General features: G+C 39.9%; 1 protein-coding gene and 1 long non-coding RNA gene across 2 annotated transcripts; both read left to right on the forward strand.

Annotated features, from left to right (window-relative positions):
- Nucleotides 1-359: 359 nt before the first annotated feature.
- Nucleotides 360-720, forward strand: LOC121050526. The gene is made up of 3 exons (XR_005803247.1): nt 360-386; nt 507-541; nt 631-720. It is a non-coding gene; the product is annotated as an uncharacterized LOC121050526 (long non-coding RNA).
- Nucleotides 721-900: 180 nt separating this feature from the next.
- On the forward strand, nt 901-3,716 carry LOC121050681. The gene is made up of 11 exons (XM_040511525.1): nt 901-921; nt 1,026-1,098; nt 1,327-1,474; nt 1,586-1,743; nt 1,897-2,004; nt 2,422-2,439; nt 2,519-2,580; nt 2,630-2,767; nt 2,845-2,864; nt 3,058-3,129; nt 3,629-3,716. The coding sequence occupies exons 2-11, from the start codon at nt 1,092-1,094 to the stop codon at nt 3,714-3,716; spliced, it is 819 nt and encodes a 272-aa protein (XP_040367459.1). The 5' UTR covers nt 901-921; nt 1,026-1,091.
- Nucleotides 3,717-17,010: the final 13,294 nt, after the last annotated feature.

A 17,010-nucleotide genomic window follows, 5' to 3' on the forward strand; every position in this document is an offset into this window, starting at 1 on the left:
GATTCAGTCTTCCATTTTAGGGTTTCAATTGGATTCAGTCTTCGATTTTATGGTTTCGATTGGCCTCACGTCTTGCTGTTCCCGTAAGTAGATTTAGTACCCCCTGGGCGTTCGCCAAGGACCATGAGGAAGAGCGGGTTGGTGGTGGAGGAGATAGCGGCCAAAGAGGGTGGTGAGAGTGTGAGCGGCCGCTGGGTTTCAGGGAGGACAATGGTGAAGAAGGGAGGGATATCAGGAAGTCGTTCCTGCATACTGGGAGCTGGTACCGGATGGGTTCCAGGCAATCCAGTATGATGGGTTCGTCTCAGGTCATGAGAGATAGCTTCATTTCTGTAGTCGCTTGTGTTCTGATTGTCACTTTGGGTCCTATCCAATTCGGCTTCACTGTAAGTAACCCCAGCACTTTAGCTATTTGGTTGTTGAGAGCTTAAAGAAATGTGAATTGCCAGTTTGATTTTTTGCTTGTTGTTTGTTGCAGTCTGGATATTCTTCTCTGACTCAAGCAGCAATCATCGTTGATCTTGGACTCTCAGTGTGAGAGGTTTGAATCTCGGTTCTTTTTTTAATGGAACTTTGTGTTTTTGATTTCTTGTCTAGTTTTTAGCTTCTAATACTAGTCTTGTGGTTCAGTATTCTCTTTTTGGTTCTTTATCAAATGTGGGTGCCATGGTGGGGGCTATAGCCAGTGGTCAGATTTCTGAGTATATTGGGCGCAAAGGGGTAAGATTTTGGTCACTTAGTCTAACCATTCATTCCTCATTAAGCATCATCCTATCTTTGCCGTAATGTTCTTTACTTAATTCGGAGTTGGTTGTAGTGTTTGAGATTTTAACATCCATTATTATTCTGTGTTGGTTGCAGTCTTTAATGATCACCACCATTCCTAATGTCATCAGCTAGCTTGCCATATCATTTGCCAAAGTGAGTTTACCTGACTATCCCTGTTCATTGAAATGTAGACTAGTGCAAAATGCAATCCAGGACAGTCTGTCTAATATCGAGTTGAATTCTTTCCGTCTTTCCAGCTGCTTTGTTTCTTCCGCAATTTTTAGCTGGTGCCGAATACGGATTTGGTCAAAGGTCCTCAGCCCATGGAAGGTTTGTGTTTTCAAGACTAACGCCATCGTTTACTGTTTCAATTTCTTAAATTTTGTGTGTTGGTGAGTTGGATTAAAGCTTTGTGTGTTGCGTAGTTGATCTGGATGGTTGAGGTTTATGCGAATTTGGTGTAGTTGGGGGATTAGAGTGCGAGTGAATGGATTTGTTTTTGTTAGGGTTTTGGTTTTGTTGTTTTCTGATGTTTAATGGTATTTGATGTGTTTACAGTAGCTCAAGTGGAGCCGGCGAGTACAGTTGATAATCAGCCAGTGGAGGAGCCTCCAACAATGAAATTCACTTGGACAATTGAGAGCTTTTCTAGGTTGCACACCAAAAAGCACTACTCTGACATGTTCATCGTCGGTGGTTGTAAATGGTATCCTTCTCATGGCAATCATGTGTTTGCGCTCATGAAGTTGGCTTATATTGTATCTGGGTGATGGCTTCTTCTTTTTTTGGTTAAATTTGCTTTGGTTTGTTTGATCAGGCGGATACTGATTTTTCCTAAAGGAAACAATGTGGACCACTTGTCAATGTATTTGGATGTAGCGGATTCGCAGGCGTTGCCTTATGGTTGGAGTAGATATGTGCAGTTCAGCTTGGCTATAGTTAATCAGATTCACAACAAGTACTCAATTAGAAAGGGTATATTTCTTTGTTGTACTTATTTGGTTTCAGTATTTGAGTTTTCATTTTTTCCTTAGTGTCATTTAGAAGCTACTCTTGAAATGGACATACTTGAGGTAATATTTAACCTGATAGATTGTTTTGTTGACCCCTCTTCGTGAATGACTATAGAAACAAAAGAAGGATATTCTCAACCCACTTCTCTCTTCCTCTTCCCCTCCCTAAGACTTTGGCCTGCTGACAGCACTACTGCCTGGCTATCTGACAATGGTGGCAATCGTTTTTTGGGAGTTTGGAAAGATTAAAGAAAAGTGACTGATAAAGAAATTAATGAGGCGTCCAAATGAAATTAATTAATTACAAAGGGTAATTGAGCAACTCATGTTTCCAGTGCTCAGTCTTTGTTTATCATTCTTAATGGTTTTGGTGATTACTATTATCCCTATTGTTACCTAGCATGTACTCATTTGATATTTGGAAACTTTCCCCATCGTTTTTGGCAATATTTTTGTTGCGAAAGTTTATATTTCAGCTTTGTTTGGAAACAAAGGTGTTTCATTTATTATAATATGTAGAATTTGGATGTAACTGAGCTCTCTGGTGTGCTGAAGGGATATGATATTGCAAGAAAGGAAATAGTTAATATCTCTTTCATCTCTTTTTTCTAAAATTGAATTGCATTGATCTACTTCACAGCTATGCAGGAAGCTGAAGGTATAGTATTGGTGGTTCATTTAGTAACTGTTTGTTCTTTGACAATGAGAATTTATTTGTTGCTTTACACTAATTGCAGGGAAAGGACTGCCCTGTTTCTGGCTGAATGCAATGAAGAACAATGACATGCTATCTGAGGAGGTGGGGGCTTATTTGTGCATTACTTTATCTCATATTTAATGTTTACCAGCCCCACGAAATGTTCCTCACTGTTACTTATCTCATATCTGAGAAGGTGGGGGATTATTTGGTCATTTTGGAGCTGTTGGGTTGCTTGGTTTTGTGCTCATGCTTTGCTTTTGGATACTTTGGTTTTGTTGTTCATGAGGTTTTCCTTTTTCTCTTTTCATTGCACAGAGCAGCCAAGTGTAGACTTCAAAAAGATTAGTGCCTCATGTTCACCAGTTCAAGGGTAGCAGCTCCAGGTACACATAAATTTCCCTTTTTCTCTTAAATAGAAAATTACTGCAACATTCTTTAAATGTCTCTCAAACTTGGGTTAAGTCCACTATCTGCACCCCTCAAATTAAATTGTACAAGAACCTGAATCTAGTTTCAGATCTAGGACATCAAAAAGGTCTAAAACTCACTGTGGTGAATTTTGTTGTTGTTTGATAGTGTTGGTGCACAAAGAGTTAAAAATGGCTGCATTGCTTTCTACAACTTCCGTGAGGAACAAAACATTGAAGGGTAAGTTCGCCCAGTAAATACAGTCCTAGTTTAGTACCTATATAATCTATTTCTTTATCACCTCCTGAAAATCAATGAAGTTAACCGAGAGCTTGTTGTTAACAGTAGCTCAAATGGTGGACCTTGGACTGCCTCAAATTGTTCAGCTTGAAAGCACAAGCATGGAGTGATGAGGTGAGTTAGAAGATTGTATGCATTTTCTGCTGCTGATAGCTTAAATATTACTTAGTAAGGCTGAGTTAAATGAATTGGAGTGCAAAAGTCTTGAGTGAGCCAGACAGAATTGTTGGGGAGCTATTGCAGCCTGGGGGATATCTCAAATTGATTGAGTTGGGTCTTGAAGGTAAGCAATCACCTAATCTAGAATTGTGTGCATTGTGAAATTGTTTAATTTAACTTCATATTTTTAACTTCATACTTCTACTGAAGTTGAATGATTATTACTAAACTAGTACCTAAATTTTGATGAACATTGAACAATATCTATTCCTGACCACAGATTGTGCAATGAGTCGATTGATGCCCAGAAAGTGTTTGGTTATGCTCTTACAAAGATGGGAAGGATACAACACTGTCTTATCCCTTAGAGGCTTGGAGGCATCTGCTCATATGGACCAGTTTCTCTTCTCTCTGGTCTTAACCCTCGTCCATTACACTTGTTTCTCCATTTCTTTGCAGCTGCCATCTATGGTGTTGGCCGCATAATGCTTCCGTTCCCTTCACCTAAACGCATGTGGCTTGGGTTTCTATTGATCTTGGTATGTCAAAGAAATTATTTACACTTCTGTCTTGTGTTCACGTTTGTCAGTTATGTATAAATTTCCATGTAAACATAACTGGCTGCTTATAAATATCTCTCTGGTGTTCTATTTTCAGAGTGCATCACACATCATATTCAGTCTCTTAAGGTAAGTTCTAAGTTTGAATTGGATGTTTGAATTGGTTAATGACTTAATGGGTAGTTGGGTACTGAATCTATTTCAATATTTTGCAATTGGATTGAACAATTGGAGTATTGGACAATTTGAACTTTGAAGAGAAGAATTTGTTCTTCAGTGGTTCACTTCTTCGTATCTGTTTGAATGAGTTAGCTACTTCTAATTTTGGTACTTAGTCTTGATTTGGATGAGTTAGCTACTTCTAATTTTGCTTATTTACGTGAGTTTTTCTATTTGGCTGAGATTGATTTTGTTTTGTGTTTTCCTTTTGTAAATCATAGTGATTTTCATTGCTGGTAGTCTGGTACATATGATATGCTGCTTTCCTTTTCGTATTGTATGATGACGAGTTAAGTACAAGGTTAGTACAGGTCCAAAATGATGATGCTTATTATATATGAAGCTTGTCGCCTCCATTGCTTAATGTCTAAAATAAGAGATCCCAGGTCTGTTAGTGTTAGTTAACGCTCTGCTGGTTCATTTTTCATTTTTGTAAGCTGCCGTTTCAATTGGTTAATGCTCTATTGCTCTACCATTTCAAATTTTCAATTCTTTGATTTCTTTGATTTCTTCGATTTTTGATTCTTTGGTGCTTTGTGTGTTTTGTCTTCTTCGCTCTTGGTGTGTTTTGTCTTCATCTTTTGTTTTTTTTTTCCTTCTTGTTTTGGGTACAAAGGAAGCCTAGGGCCTGGGAAGGGAAGGGGAGGGGCTAAGCTGGCCTTGGGTTTTGAGTAAATGTTCTAAATGGGGTGCTCTGGTCCCAAAGTGAGTCAGCAATTTACAGGACACTAGGATCAGTAATAAAGCAGTGAGCTAGCAGCAATGTACTTTTCAGGACACCATGACATTATGATCTAACAGTCTCTACTTGTGTGTACTTTTCAGCAATCAAATGAAGCACCATGTCATGCTAAATAAAGTTTAGGGTCAACCACTGATTTAATCATATGGTATATCACTCCTAGAGGTAACTAAAACGTAAGGAATAATTGAGCTTATGGTAACTGGATTGTTCATTGGAAGATACTAGACTGTTCATGCTAATGGTAACTGCAGCGCGTGCAATTATTTTGGTACATTCAGGATTAACAAGTGCCAATTTGGTTGTCTCCAACCGACTCAACAATGGTATGTATAAACTTGTTTACAACTAGATCAGAAAAAAGCATTAAGTACCTATTTACTAATTTCCTATATTCTATCTATGTTTCAGGTATCATGTTCCTCGGTATTGGCTCAAGCCATCCCAAAATTTGTTGGTGGTATTTGAGGAGCTTGCTGGCGATGTTACAAAGATTGATCTTCTGAAAGTCACCCACGTGTTGAGAAATGGCAGACCAAGAACTGAGGAAAACTGAAGGAGCAAAAGAAGCCTAAACTTCGCCTAGAGTGTACAAACGGGCAATCCATTTCTACTAATAAATTTTCAAGCTTCGGTACTCCACCTGGAAGCTATGGGAACTGTAACCATGGTACCTGTCACGCTCCAAACTCTACCGATGTGCTGGATAAGATACCTTCACAGTAGTGTCACGCTGCTACTGCTTTGCTTCAGTTCAGGGTCAAAGTTTTTCCATTTACCCAAGTTCAAGATCAATAAAACCTTGGACAAACTTGCAGTATTGCTAGCTATTTTGCTATGTTGTTTACTTGGTTGCCCGGATTGTGTAGTGCTTCTAGTTTATTAGCTTGCAGTACTGCATGCATATATTTTGTTGTCTGCCTAGATTTTTAGATATGGGCCATTTTGAACTAATTTTCATGATTAGGCTTGTGTACACGAGACGATGATGGATTATTTCCAGAATGATTTTGGATGTGGATTTTATGGTTTAATGAATGACAATTTTAATTTCCAAATGCATGCATACCAATCGCAACAGGGGACTACTAATATGTGTTATCTCAAATTGCAAGCTACAACAAAAGCACACTAAAATGTGTGGTTGCTGCTGCACAAAAACAACACAAAAACCTATTAGAAGTCTATTGTCTTTTTGTCAATGGGACAACAGAAAATTGTAGTCTGAAAGGCAAAACAATAACATAAGTTAGATAAAAGTATTGGCTAAAGTGTATAACAACAACAAATAAGTATGATTGGACGTGATTACAGACAATATAAAATATGTACTATTAGTGGTCATTTTTATATTCACACCACAAATATTTGTCGTCTAAATAATCTCAAACGACAGTAAATTGTCGTCGTAATGAGACTGACATAACAGAAAGAATATGATATCTATTGTCTAAACCATTTCCCAACATCACATATGTATAATTTCAAAACCTTTCACACAACACTTAAATGCCATACAAACCTACCCTAGAACGACACTTAATTGTCCTCTGATGCTCTTTACGACCACATATAATTGTCGTTTAAAGTAAATTAGCACAACCTTTAATTGTTGTTATATGAGAGAAGACACTACATACGAGTCTTCATATTTCTTATTTAAGGGCATTCAGACCACACAAATAAGTCTTGCAAATATGCTTCACACAATAGCATTTAAAAAATATTGTGGTTGTTTTGTTTATCAGACAATACAAAATTGTTGTTTGAATGCTTTTAAAGATACAGATCACAATGTTCCCAAAATGCAAAACTCATCAGACGACACAAGACTTTTATTTTTTTATGTCGTCTGATTTTTCAGACGACAGAACACTTCTGTCGTCTGATGCCCCCAAGAGACGACACCGTACTAGACGACACATTTTTGTTCGTTCAGACGACAGAACAATTATGTCGTCTGAAGGCCTTTTTGGCATAGTGCCCTAGTTTCAATTTCTCTATCCAATTTTAGTTATTTTATTTCATTATATTCAACGAAATAAAGGATCTTTAGAGATATAAAATTTGAAAGGGAGATTTAAGTAAATGTTTGGATGTTCCATTTAGATGCGGTTATTACCACCCTATAATTTGTTCATTTCACCCTACATGCTCATTACACCATTTGATAATATTTTATCATTAAAATTTACTAATATAACCAATTTCAACGTACTAAAATACCCTCATTTATGTATGTGAAAAAAAATTTATTTTTCTTTCAAATTGAATAAATAGGAATTATTTAAGTTGACTACGCCATTAAAGAAAAGAAATTCAGCGATTGGTCAAGAAAAGATTTCATTTTATCTTGGAGAAACTTCATATATGCACCCATAAGCACTTATGTGGGGTGTAAATTGTCTTAAAGCCATTATGACTAAAAAAATAAGTCCCTTCTCTCTAGCGAGAGTTAGGGTTTTGGGAGAACGGAGTGGACGTCTTCGAGTCCTTCTACCTTGTCGGCCATCCTCTGTGCGTATGTGGTGGTGGCTCCGAGGAGTGGAGTGGGTTTGTTGGTTTTGGGTATTCTGTACGACGTGGTTGTGTAAGATGGAGGAGGTCCTTGTGGATCTAACCAAGCAAATGGCCATTGAAGATGAAGAGGATCTGAATGTGATCTAGTTAGAAGATCCGAAGGAGGTTGTTGATCAAAAGTATTGGTTGGTGGGTAAATTATTGACAAATAAACCTTTTTGCTTCGAAGCGTTGCGGAGTACCATGAAACGTCTTTGGGCCCTAAAGGAAGAGGTAGTTATCTTTCAATGGGAAGCTTCTGATCGGATTCTTTTCTCATTTGGGTCTGATGCAGATTGTGGGAAGGTTTTGAAGGGGAGTCCGTGGACGTTTGATCATGCTTTACTTCTCCTTAATGCATTAGATGGAACGGTGGATCCCAAATCAATATCTCTTAATTCTCAGTCTTTTTGGATTCGTGTCAAAGGTATTAAACCTGCTTTCATGACCACCAGACTAGCTGAGCGTATTGGGAGACAGTTAGGGACTTTTTACCCGATGGGTGGTGGCTTTGGGGAGGATTGCAGTGGATGGATTTTACGTATTCGAGTTGGGTTAGAGGTGTCCAAGCCACTGCAAAGGTGGCTCAAAATTTCGATAGGTATGGGGTTGTTACCTGAAAAGTTCCACTTGGAGTACGAATATCTACCTTATTTCTGCTTCTTTTGTGGTCGTTTAGACCATGTGGGTTCAGGATGTCAATTGCGCAAAGAGGGTGTGATTCCGAAAGAGAGATTTGGAAGATGGAGAACGTTATCCAAGGATGTGTTTTCGATCGACCCGGAAAGACAGCTTCAAGGGAAGCGATTTGGGTTGATTCCTAAGCCAAAGGGTTGGTCCTTAAGTGTTTCTGATAATGAAGTTGCTGGATCAGTTCGATCGAGATTGGAGTTTGAGGAAGGCGGAGTGCAGGGAATGGAGGAGATGGACGTTGATACTGAGGATCGAAACTTGGAGGAGGTCCCTCTGATCAAGCGCCGGCGTCGACTGAGGGATGACGTGGCACCTCATTTATCCCTGCATTCATGTCCAAAGGAATCACAGCATGATATGTTAGCTGTGAATTCGGGATTGATTGAGCGAGATGTCAGGAAGCAATCTGCAGAAGATCATGATTTAATTGAGGGAGTCTCCACATTAGGCAAGAAAGAAGCTGGTTTGCTTGGTAATGGGGCACGTGGGGTACAGGTGCCCACTTCATAAGGTGGGCTACAGAACCATGCTTCTAATGTGGCCCAATCCCATCCACTTACACTGACTATAGCTCCAGATTCTAATCTCGAGATTGTATCTGTTGGGGGTCATCTCTTAACCTCTCATTCTGATTCAAAATCTGGGAATCAAAAGTCAAAATAGAAGAAAGGGATTTTTGAATTTGGGGAAGGCAAATCTGTAGGGGTGGTAGGGGATGATGTTAGAGTTTACAAAAGGGGAGGAGGAAGAGGTCGGGGAAGTGATGGCAGGGAGGGTTTTGGGGGAGGAGGGGGAGTACTAGGGACAAGGAGAAAGGGAAGGAAGTTGTTTCTGAAGGTGTGGAGAATGATGGGAAGCTAAATAGGACGGAAGATACGGCGGCATTGGGAGGTCGAGGTAGAGGTGGAAAGGGGCGCCGTGGCTTTCCAGTCGGGGGCGTGGGCACTCCTCCAACCGAGTTCCCCCACGAAAATCCAATCTTGCTGATGTCTCAGGTAACTGTTTAACCGTGATGGGGTTCGGTTCTTGGGCCCATCATGAGCAATGATAGGCGTTAGCTGGAATGTGCGGGGATTGGGGAATCCGCATACATTCCGAGCCTTGAAGAAATTTCTTCAAGCGAAAGACCCCGACTTGGTGTTCTTAATGGAAACCAAGAAAAAGAAGGAGGAAATGGCTGATATTTGCTTTAATTTGGGTTTTGGTGGGTGTAGTGTAGTGGGGAAGGTGGGTCATAGTAGCGGTGGTTTAGCCTTGTGCTGGAAGAGTCACTTGGTCGTCAGGCCTTTGGGCTCTTCCCAAGGGCATATTGATGTTGAGATACAGCTGAATGGGGAAACTATCAGAGTCACTGGTTTTTATGGAAATCCATAAACTCATCTCTGGCAATTTTCTTGGGAACTCTTGCGACGAATAGCTGCTTCAGTAAGGGGATTGTGGATTGTCTTTGGCGATTTTAATGAATTGCTCAATGTTTCTGAGAAGATTGGTGGGAATGAGAGATCTGAGGCACAAATTTAGAAATTCCGGGAAGCCATTGATGACTGTGGGTTACAGGAAGTTGAGTTTTCGGGCCCGATGGTTACTTGGAGACGTGGTTCCATTGTAGAGCGATTGGAAAGATGTTTTCTTAATCAGGAGGCGGCATATTTATTCCAGCAGTTTCATGAGTTTCACATCGATGCAGGGGCTTCTGATCACATCCCTCTACTTTTGTTAACAGATGGTGGAGTTGGGATAGGAGTTGGTAAGACAAAATTCAATAAAAGATTTCAGTTTGAAGCATTTTGGGCAAAAGAAGAGGGCTGTGGGAGCGTTGTTCAGGAAAATTGGGCTGAGAGTAATTCCTTGGGAGGAATTCAAAGAAATCTATTTACTGTTTCAAAGGCTTTGAGGCGTTGGAATGATGATAATATTGGCCATATTCCATGGAAGATAAGGCAGCTGCAGGGGGAGTTATCCAAATGGGCTTTTGATAATCTAGATGACAGGGTACAGCAGCAGAGAAAGGAGGTACTGGGTGAGTTGAACAGGTTTATGGAGCTTGAGGAGTCGTTGTGGAAACAGAGGTCTCGGGTGTCGTGGTTGAAGGAGGGAGATAGTAACACAAAATTCTTTCACCGGTATGCAAAGACTCGGGGAAGAAAAAACCGCATACAGGGTATTACTAATTCAGAGGGAGAATGGCAGGATTCTAATAAGGGTATTCAGGATGCTTTCTTAGATTACTTCTCAAAGTTGTTTACTTCTGAAGGGTGTAACCATATGGAGCTGGTTCTCGATGCAGTGCCACAGAAAGTTACCGAGGATATGAACGAAACTTGAACAACCTTTTACAAGGAATGATATTGATGTTGCTTTGAAGCAGATGGGTCCAGACAAGTCACCGGGTGTAGATGGTTTCTCAGCTCGATTCTGTCAGACTTATTGTGAGGTGGTTGGAGATGATATCAGTAAGTTCTGTTTGCAGGTTTTGAATGATGGAGCTGAGTTAGCTGGGCTCAATCACACATTGTTGGCTTTGATTCCGAAACTTGATAATCCTAGAATGGTGACTGACTTCCGACCAATTAGTTTATGCAATGTCCTTTACAAGCTTATTTATAAAGCATTGGTGAATCGCATGAAAGCAATATTACTAGAGGTGATTTCAAGTTTCCAAAGTGCCTTTGTACCAGGTCGCTGCATCCATGATAATGTAATTACGGCATTTGAGGTGGTCCACTCCATTCGTAGTAGACAAACAAGAGATGATCCTTTCTATGTATTGAAGTTGGATATTAGTAAGGTGTATAATAGGGTGGAATGCGTCTTTCTTCGAAACATCATGCTGCGATTGGGGTTCAAGGAGAGTTGGGTTGATTTGCTTATACGTTGTGTACAATATGTATCGTTCAGTGTTCTGTGGAATGGTGAAGCAGTAGGGCTGGTCAGACCGACGAGGGGATTACGACAAGGAGACCCGCTTTCTCCATATCTTTTTCTCCTGTGTTCTGAAGGGCTTATGGGTTGTTTCAAAAGGCTGAAAGAGATGGTCTTGTTCATGGAGCTAGGGTGGTTGAGGGGGTGTAAGCAATCTTGCATCTCTTATTTGCTGATGATAGCCTCCTATTTGGGAAAGCTGATATCCTTGAGTTGACAAGATTAAAACAGTGTCTACTACTTTATGAATGCGCGGCGGGGCAGAAGATTAATTTTCAAAAATCTGCAATTGCATTTGGGCCAGGAATTACGGATGACCAGAAAGTGTCTATCACTCAATTACTACGAGTTCCTGTTGTTCCCTTTCACGAGAGGTATTTGGGGCTCCCAACGGTGGCTGGCAGGAATCGAAAGAAGATGTTCAAGAGGATACATGAGCGGCTTGACCATCATTTACAAGGGTGGTAGTCCAAATTGTTGTTGAAGGCTGGTAAAACAGTGTTGATAAAGGCTGTTGCACAAGCCATCCCATCTTACACGATGTCGGTCTTCAGGTTATCTAAAGGTATTTGTAGAACCTATCAATCTAAGGTTGGGAAATACTGGTGGGGTAATGGTGGGGTAATGGTGGTAAAAAGAAGGGTATCCACTGGTGTAAGTGGGATGTTCTATGTCGAAACAAATTGGTAGGCGGCTTGGGTTTTAGAGATATTGAAGTTTTTAACCAGGCTTTGCTTGCGAAAACTTTGTGGCGGATTGTGCTCCATCCTGAATCCCTAGTTAACCATATACTACAGCTCAAGTATGGCATTGGAGGTAATTGGGCAGCGGCTCAAATTGGAACAAAACCATCCTTTATTTAGCGAAGTTTGGTGTGGGGTAAGGAATTGTTATGTGCGGGCATCCGGTGGAGAATTGGTAATGGAGAAACGACAAGAATTTGGGAGGATAAGTGGCTGCCCTCGCCACTGACCTTCCGGATAATTACGCCAAGTTTCTTGAATGGGAATACCACAGTCAATCAGCTTATGGCAAGGCCAGGTATGTGGAACATTGAATTTATTAAAGAGCACTTTCTCTCGGTGGATGTTGACAAGATCCTCTCAATTCCTCTTTGTGAACGTAGTGGGGGGATGTGGCTATTTGGCATTATACAGAGGATGGATACTATACGGTGAAGTCGGGGTACTGGCTTGGGATGGAGTTGAAGCAGATGGGTATGAGAACTGAGTATAGTGGGGGAATAGTGATTTAAACTCCAAAAATATCTGGAGTATTATTTGGGGGCTAGGGGTCCCTAACAAAGTCAAGCTCTTTCTTTGGAGAGCTTGCCATTCATTCCTTCCTTGTGTTGAGCTCTTGTTTATGCGCAAAATTTATTCTCATGATGGTTGTGGTAGGTGTGGTAAGTTAGTTGAAACGGTGCTGCATAGTCTTTAGGAGTGTTCTAAAGCCCAAACGGTGTGGAAATGTACGTGGTTGAGAGGTTTTGTCAAACACTGGAGGGAACTTTCTTTTATTGATCTTATGCTTCATGTTGCTGCTGTAGGTAATCAAAGTGAGTTGGAGTTGTTTGGGTTGGTTACTTGGTGGATTTGGAAGAATAGGAATGAGGAGCTGCATGGGAAGATGGCCTTAAGGGCGGACCAGATCGTTCAAAGAAGTGTGGAGTGGCAATCTGAGCTTGCCAGGGTGAAGGCTGGTCATAATAATTTGCAGGTTGGACAACATGTAGGGGTTTCTGCTACTGTTCCGGAGGTTGGTGTTGCAAGTAGGACAGAAACCAAGTTGTTCTTTGATGGTGTTGTTGATGTGGTTAAGGAATGTGTTGGGATGGGTGCAGTGATTGTGAATGATGAAGGAGCGCTGCTTGGTGCTTTATCTATTCCTTTGCCGGCTTCCATTAAACTTGCTGCAACTTAGGCATTAGCTTTGTGGCATGGGTTAAAGTACTGTAGAGAATTGGGATTGAGAAATGTTGCAGTTTATGGTGATGCTCTCAATGTGCTTAATGGATTGACTGTTTCTGGATGGGATCTTAGTGATATTGGAGGAATACTAGATGCAGTTAGATTGATGATGAGCGAGTTTGATATGGTCTCTTGGAAGCATGTGAAGAAACGCTCTAACTTGGTGGCTCACAAATTGGCAAGATCAGCTTTGTCTTTGGTGCAAGCTATGTTTTGCAAAGATGTAGGGCCTCCTTGGCTCCATGATTTAATTGATGCTTTGTAGTCTAATAACTCTGTGGGGGTTCTCAGTGAGAGAACAATTTGTCCCCATATTGATGCATTCTTTGGAGTTATTAAAATTTTCTCTTTGATCAAAAAAAAAAAAGCCATTATGACTACAAAAGCCTCAACTTGGTTAAGATTTCTCTAGACTTTAATTATAAGCATCTATTTGGCACAGTTCATATCGATTGTACTTTGCTTTAAGGATAAAGTGCATATGATTAATTTCGCAATTATATGCATCTCAAATTTATTTATATAGCAATTAATCCCTATATTTCCAACAAAATTAAAATGATAATCATAGTTGAGAAAATGATCAAGGTTTTAGGCCTTTCCACTCTCAATAAAGGTCATAATTAAAGGCAACAAAGGTTATCATCATAACATCAATTGAGGATAAGACAGTGGAAATCAGTTGGAACTAACCTAGTAAAAGTTCAAATTTTTTTTTTTCACAATAATCATTTCAATCAAATGGAAATCATTTCAATTTTTTTTTCATATTTATATATTTCTTTTTTTATTTTACCATAATAATCATTTCAGATGATTTTCTTTTATTATGAAAGATATTTTTGGTAATTCATATTTTGCTGAAAAGCCTAGGTCCTTCGTTTTATAGTATAGATAGATAGAGAGATAGATATATAGATAAATGGGTTGAAATTTGCACATTGAAGGTTACAATATAATAATTACAACATCAAAAACATATGATAGATAATCCAAAAAAATATGTTGATTAAGAAAGAAATTAGATGTATTCCTTGTTTTACGAAAAGAGTAAAATGAAAGATGTGATAACATATCAGCCATGGTCAAACTCTGAGAGCAAAGTCAAGCTTTGAAAATAGAGAAATAAGAGAAAACCTGAACTAGAATATTCTCAAAGTTTTTACAAAATGAATCACACATAAAAGTTATTACAGACTTAGCTATTTATAGTTAGGACAATCCCTAACAATTATTACAACTGAAAATATGCAAAAATATCTGGAACTTTCCACATCACACGATGACTAGTACATGCGCTACAGCTGGAATACATGTCATTGGTCAGCTTGACCCTTCCATGCTCATCTTGTTCAGGTCAACACCTCCCCTCAATCTCAGTGGGGGAAACAACACTGAGATTGGCACAATGTTCTCGAAAGATAGGACTATGCAAGTCTTTGGTAAATACATCAGCAGTTTGATGTTCAGTAGGTACATACTAAAGGAGAAGATCATGTCTTTGTACTCTTTCTCTCACAAAGTGAAAATCATTATCAAGATGTTTTATTCTTGAATGAAAGACAGGGTTCGAGCACAAGGCTAAGGCAGATGAATTGTCACATTTTAACAAAGGAGGGGCTGGAACTCTTACTTGTAAATCACACAAGACATGTCGAATCCAGGAAATTTCTGCAGCAGTATTTCCCAATGCTCTATATTCTGCCTCTGTTGAGCTTCTTGACACAGATCCTTGCTTCTTTGACTACCAGGATATAGGACAATGACCAAGATAGACAATAAATCTGGTGGTTGATCTTCTATGATTAATCTCACCAGCCCAATCTGCATCACAGAAGGCATTGATAAAGGGCACAGAGTTCCCATACTTATAGAACAGTCCTTTAGTCACAGTTCCTTGAAGATATCTGAGTATTCTCTTCACAGAAGCATAATGCACATCAGTTGGAGTAGACATAAATTGACACACAGTGTTAACTGCATATGTAATATCAGGTCTAGTGAATGTGAGATATTGCAATGCACCAACTATACTCCTGTAGAATGTGGGATTAGACAAGGGAGTTCCTTCACACTTAAGTAGCTGAACATGAGGTAGGCAAGGTGAGTTACACTCTCTGCAAGGCTCCAATCCTACCTTAAGAATCAGATCTTTAACATATTTCTCTTGTGATAAAAATATGTCATTCTTCTTGGGGAAAATTTCGCAAACAGTACACCAAGTAAAGGCCACTAATAATTCTTATACACAAAGTTTCAAACCAAACATTTCGATACACGAAATCTGAAACTCGACCCACTATCAGTACACGACGTCAATTTTTGACACCAAAATGTCCATTATGCCCTCAGTTCCTTTTTTTTTTAAATAATTTTTTGTCTGTTTTTTTTTTCCTTCGTTTTTATCTCTTTCTTCTTCCTTCTTCCGGGCTCACTCCCTCACTCGATCTTTCGCCGTCGGGAACGGCTCTGTTCTCGGAAAGGCCTTCTGCTCCGGGACCTCAATCTGGCTGAGCGGGGCCCACGAGCTTCAATTCAACAACTGCGAGAGAGCCAAAGAGGCCCAAATCCACGGGATCGAGACCTTGATCTGCATCCCAACTTCCGACGGTGTTCTTGAAATGGGTTCCTCTGGTTTGATCAGAGAGAACTGGGGATTGATCCAGCAAGCCAAGTCATTGTTAGGGTCGGATCAGCCAGACCCGGAAACAAGACCGCTCGAGTTCATCAACTGGAACTTCTCCATTTTTGACATCGGCATCATTGCCGACATGCAGGAAGAGGATCACAGCTCGTACAATGACGACAAGAAACATGTTTTTGGTTCTAGCAAGAAGAAGAACGGAGCTCCGAACCCAAACCCGGACTTCGCAGATTCCGACTGCTAGATGAAAAGAGCGCTGAAGAAATGGGGCCGGAAACTAGGGTTGGGCCGAGACAGGCCTCTCAACCAAGTGGAGGCGGAGCAGCAATGGCGGGAGAAGCTCACCTCGCAAGGGCGGCGTTGGAAGTGAGGGAGTGAGCCCGGAAGAAGGAAGAAGAAAGAGATACAAAAGAAGGAAAAAAAAAATTATTAAAAAAAAGAAGAATTGAGGGCATAATGGACATTTTGGTGTCAAAAATTGACGTCGTGTACTGATTGTGGGTTGAGTTTCAGATTTCGTGTATCGAAATATTTGGTTTGAAACTTTGTGTATAAGAATTATTAGTGGCCTTTACTTGGTGTACTGTTTGCGAAATTTTCCCTTCTTCTTGTACTGCACATTAATGCCAAGGAAGTAAGAAAGTGATCCCAAATCTTTCATGTCAAACACTTCACTTAACTCAACTATTACAGTATTAATTCCTTCAGTGTTTGAACCTGTGACTACAATGTCATCCACATACAGAAGGAGTGCAACAACACCTTTTTCACTGCTCTTGATAAATAAACTAGGATCTGAGTGTGAGAAATGAAAACCTAGAGCTGGGAGGAAAGTAGCAGTGAATTTTTCATTCCAAGTTCTAGGTGCTTGTTTTAATCCATAAAGTGACTTCTTAAGTAGACAAACATACTCAAGATGTGTAGTATCAGTAAATCCAAGTGGTTGTTGCATGTATACTTCTTCTCTGAGATCACCATGTAAAAATGCATTTTTGACATCTAATTGTCTCAAATCCCACCTATTCATAGCTGCAAGAGCAATAACTAATCTCACAGTACTGTGTCTTACAACTGAGCTTAAGGTTTCATCATAATCCAATCCTCTCTCTTGGCTAAACCTTAAGCTACAAGTCTGGCCTTATATCTTGACACAGTCCCATCAGGATTCTTCTTGACTTTGTAAATCCATTTGCTTCCCACAATATTCTTATTTTTTGGAAGAGGAACAAGTTCCCAAGTGCCTTGTTTCAGAAGAGCATCAATCTCTTCATTCATGGCAATGTCCCATACAGGTTTACCAACTACGACTTTGAAAGATTTAGGCTCAATAGGATCATAAACATCTAGAATAGA

Source organism: Rosa chinensis, chromosome 7 (genome assembly GCF_002994745.2).
Source record: "Rosa chinensis cultivar Old Blush chromosome 7, RchiOBHm-V2, whole genome shotgun sequence".
In the NCBI taxonomy this organism is placed as follows: Eukaryota; Viridiplantae; Streptophyta; class Magnoliopsida; order Rosales; family Rosaceae; genus Rosa; species Rosa chinensis.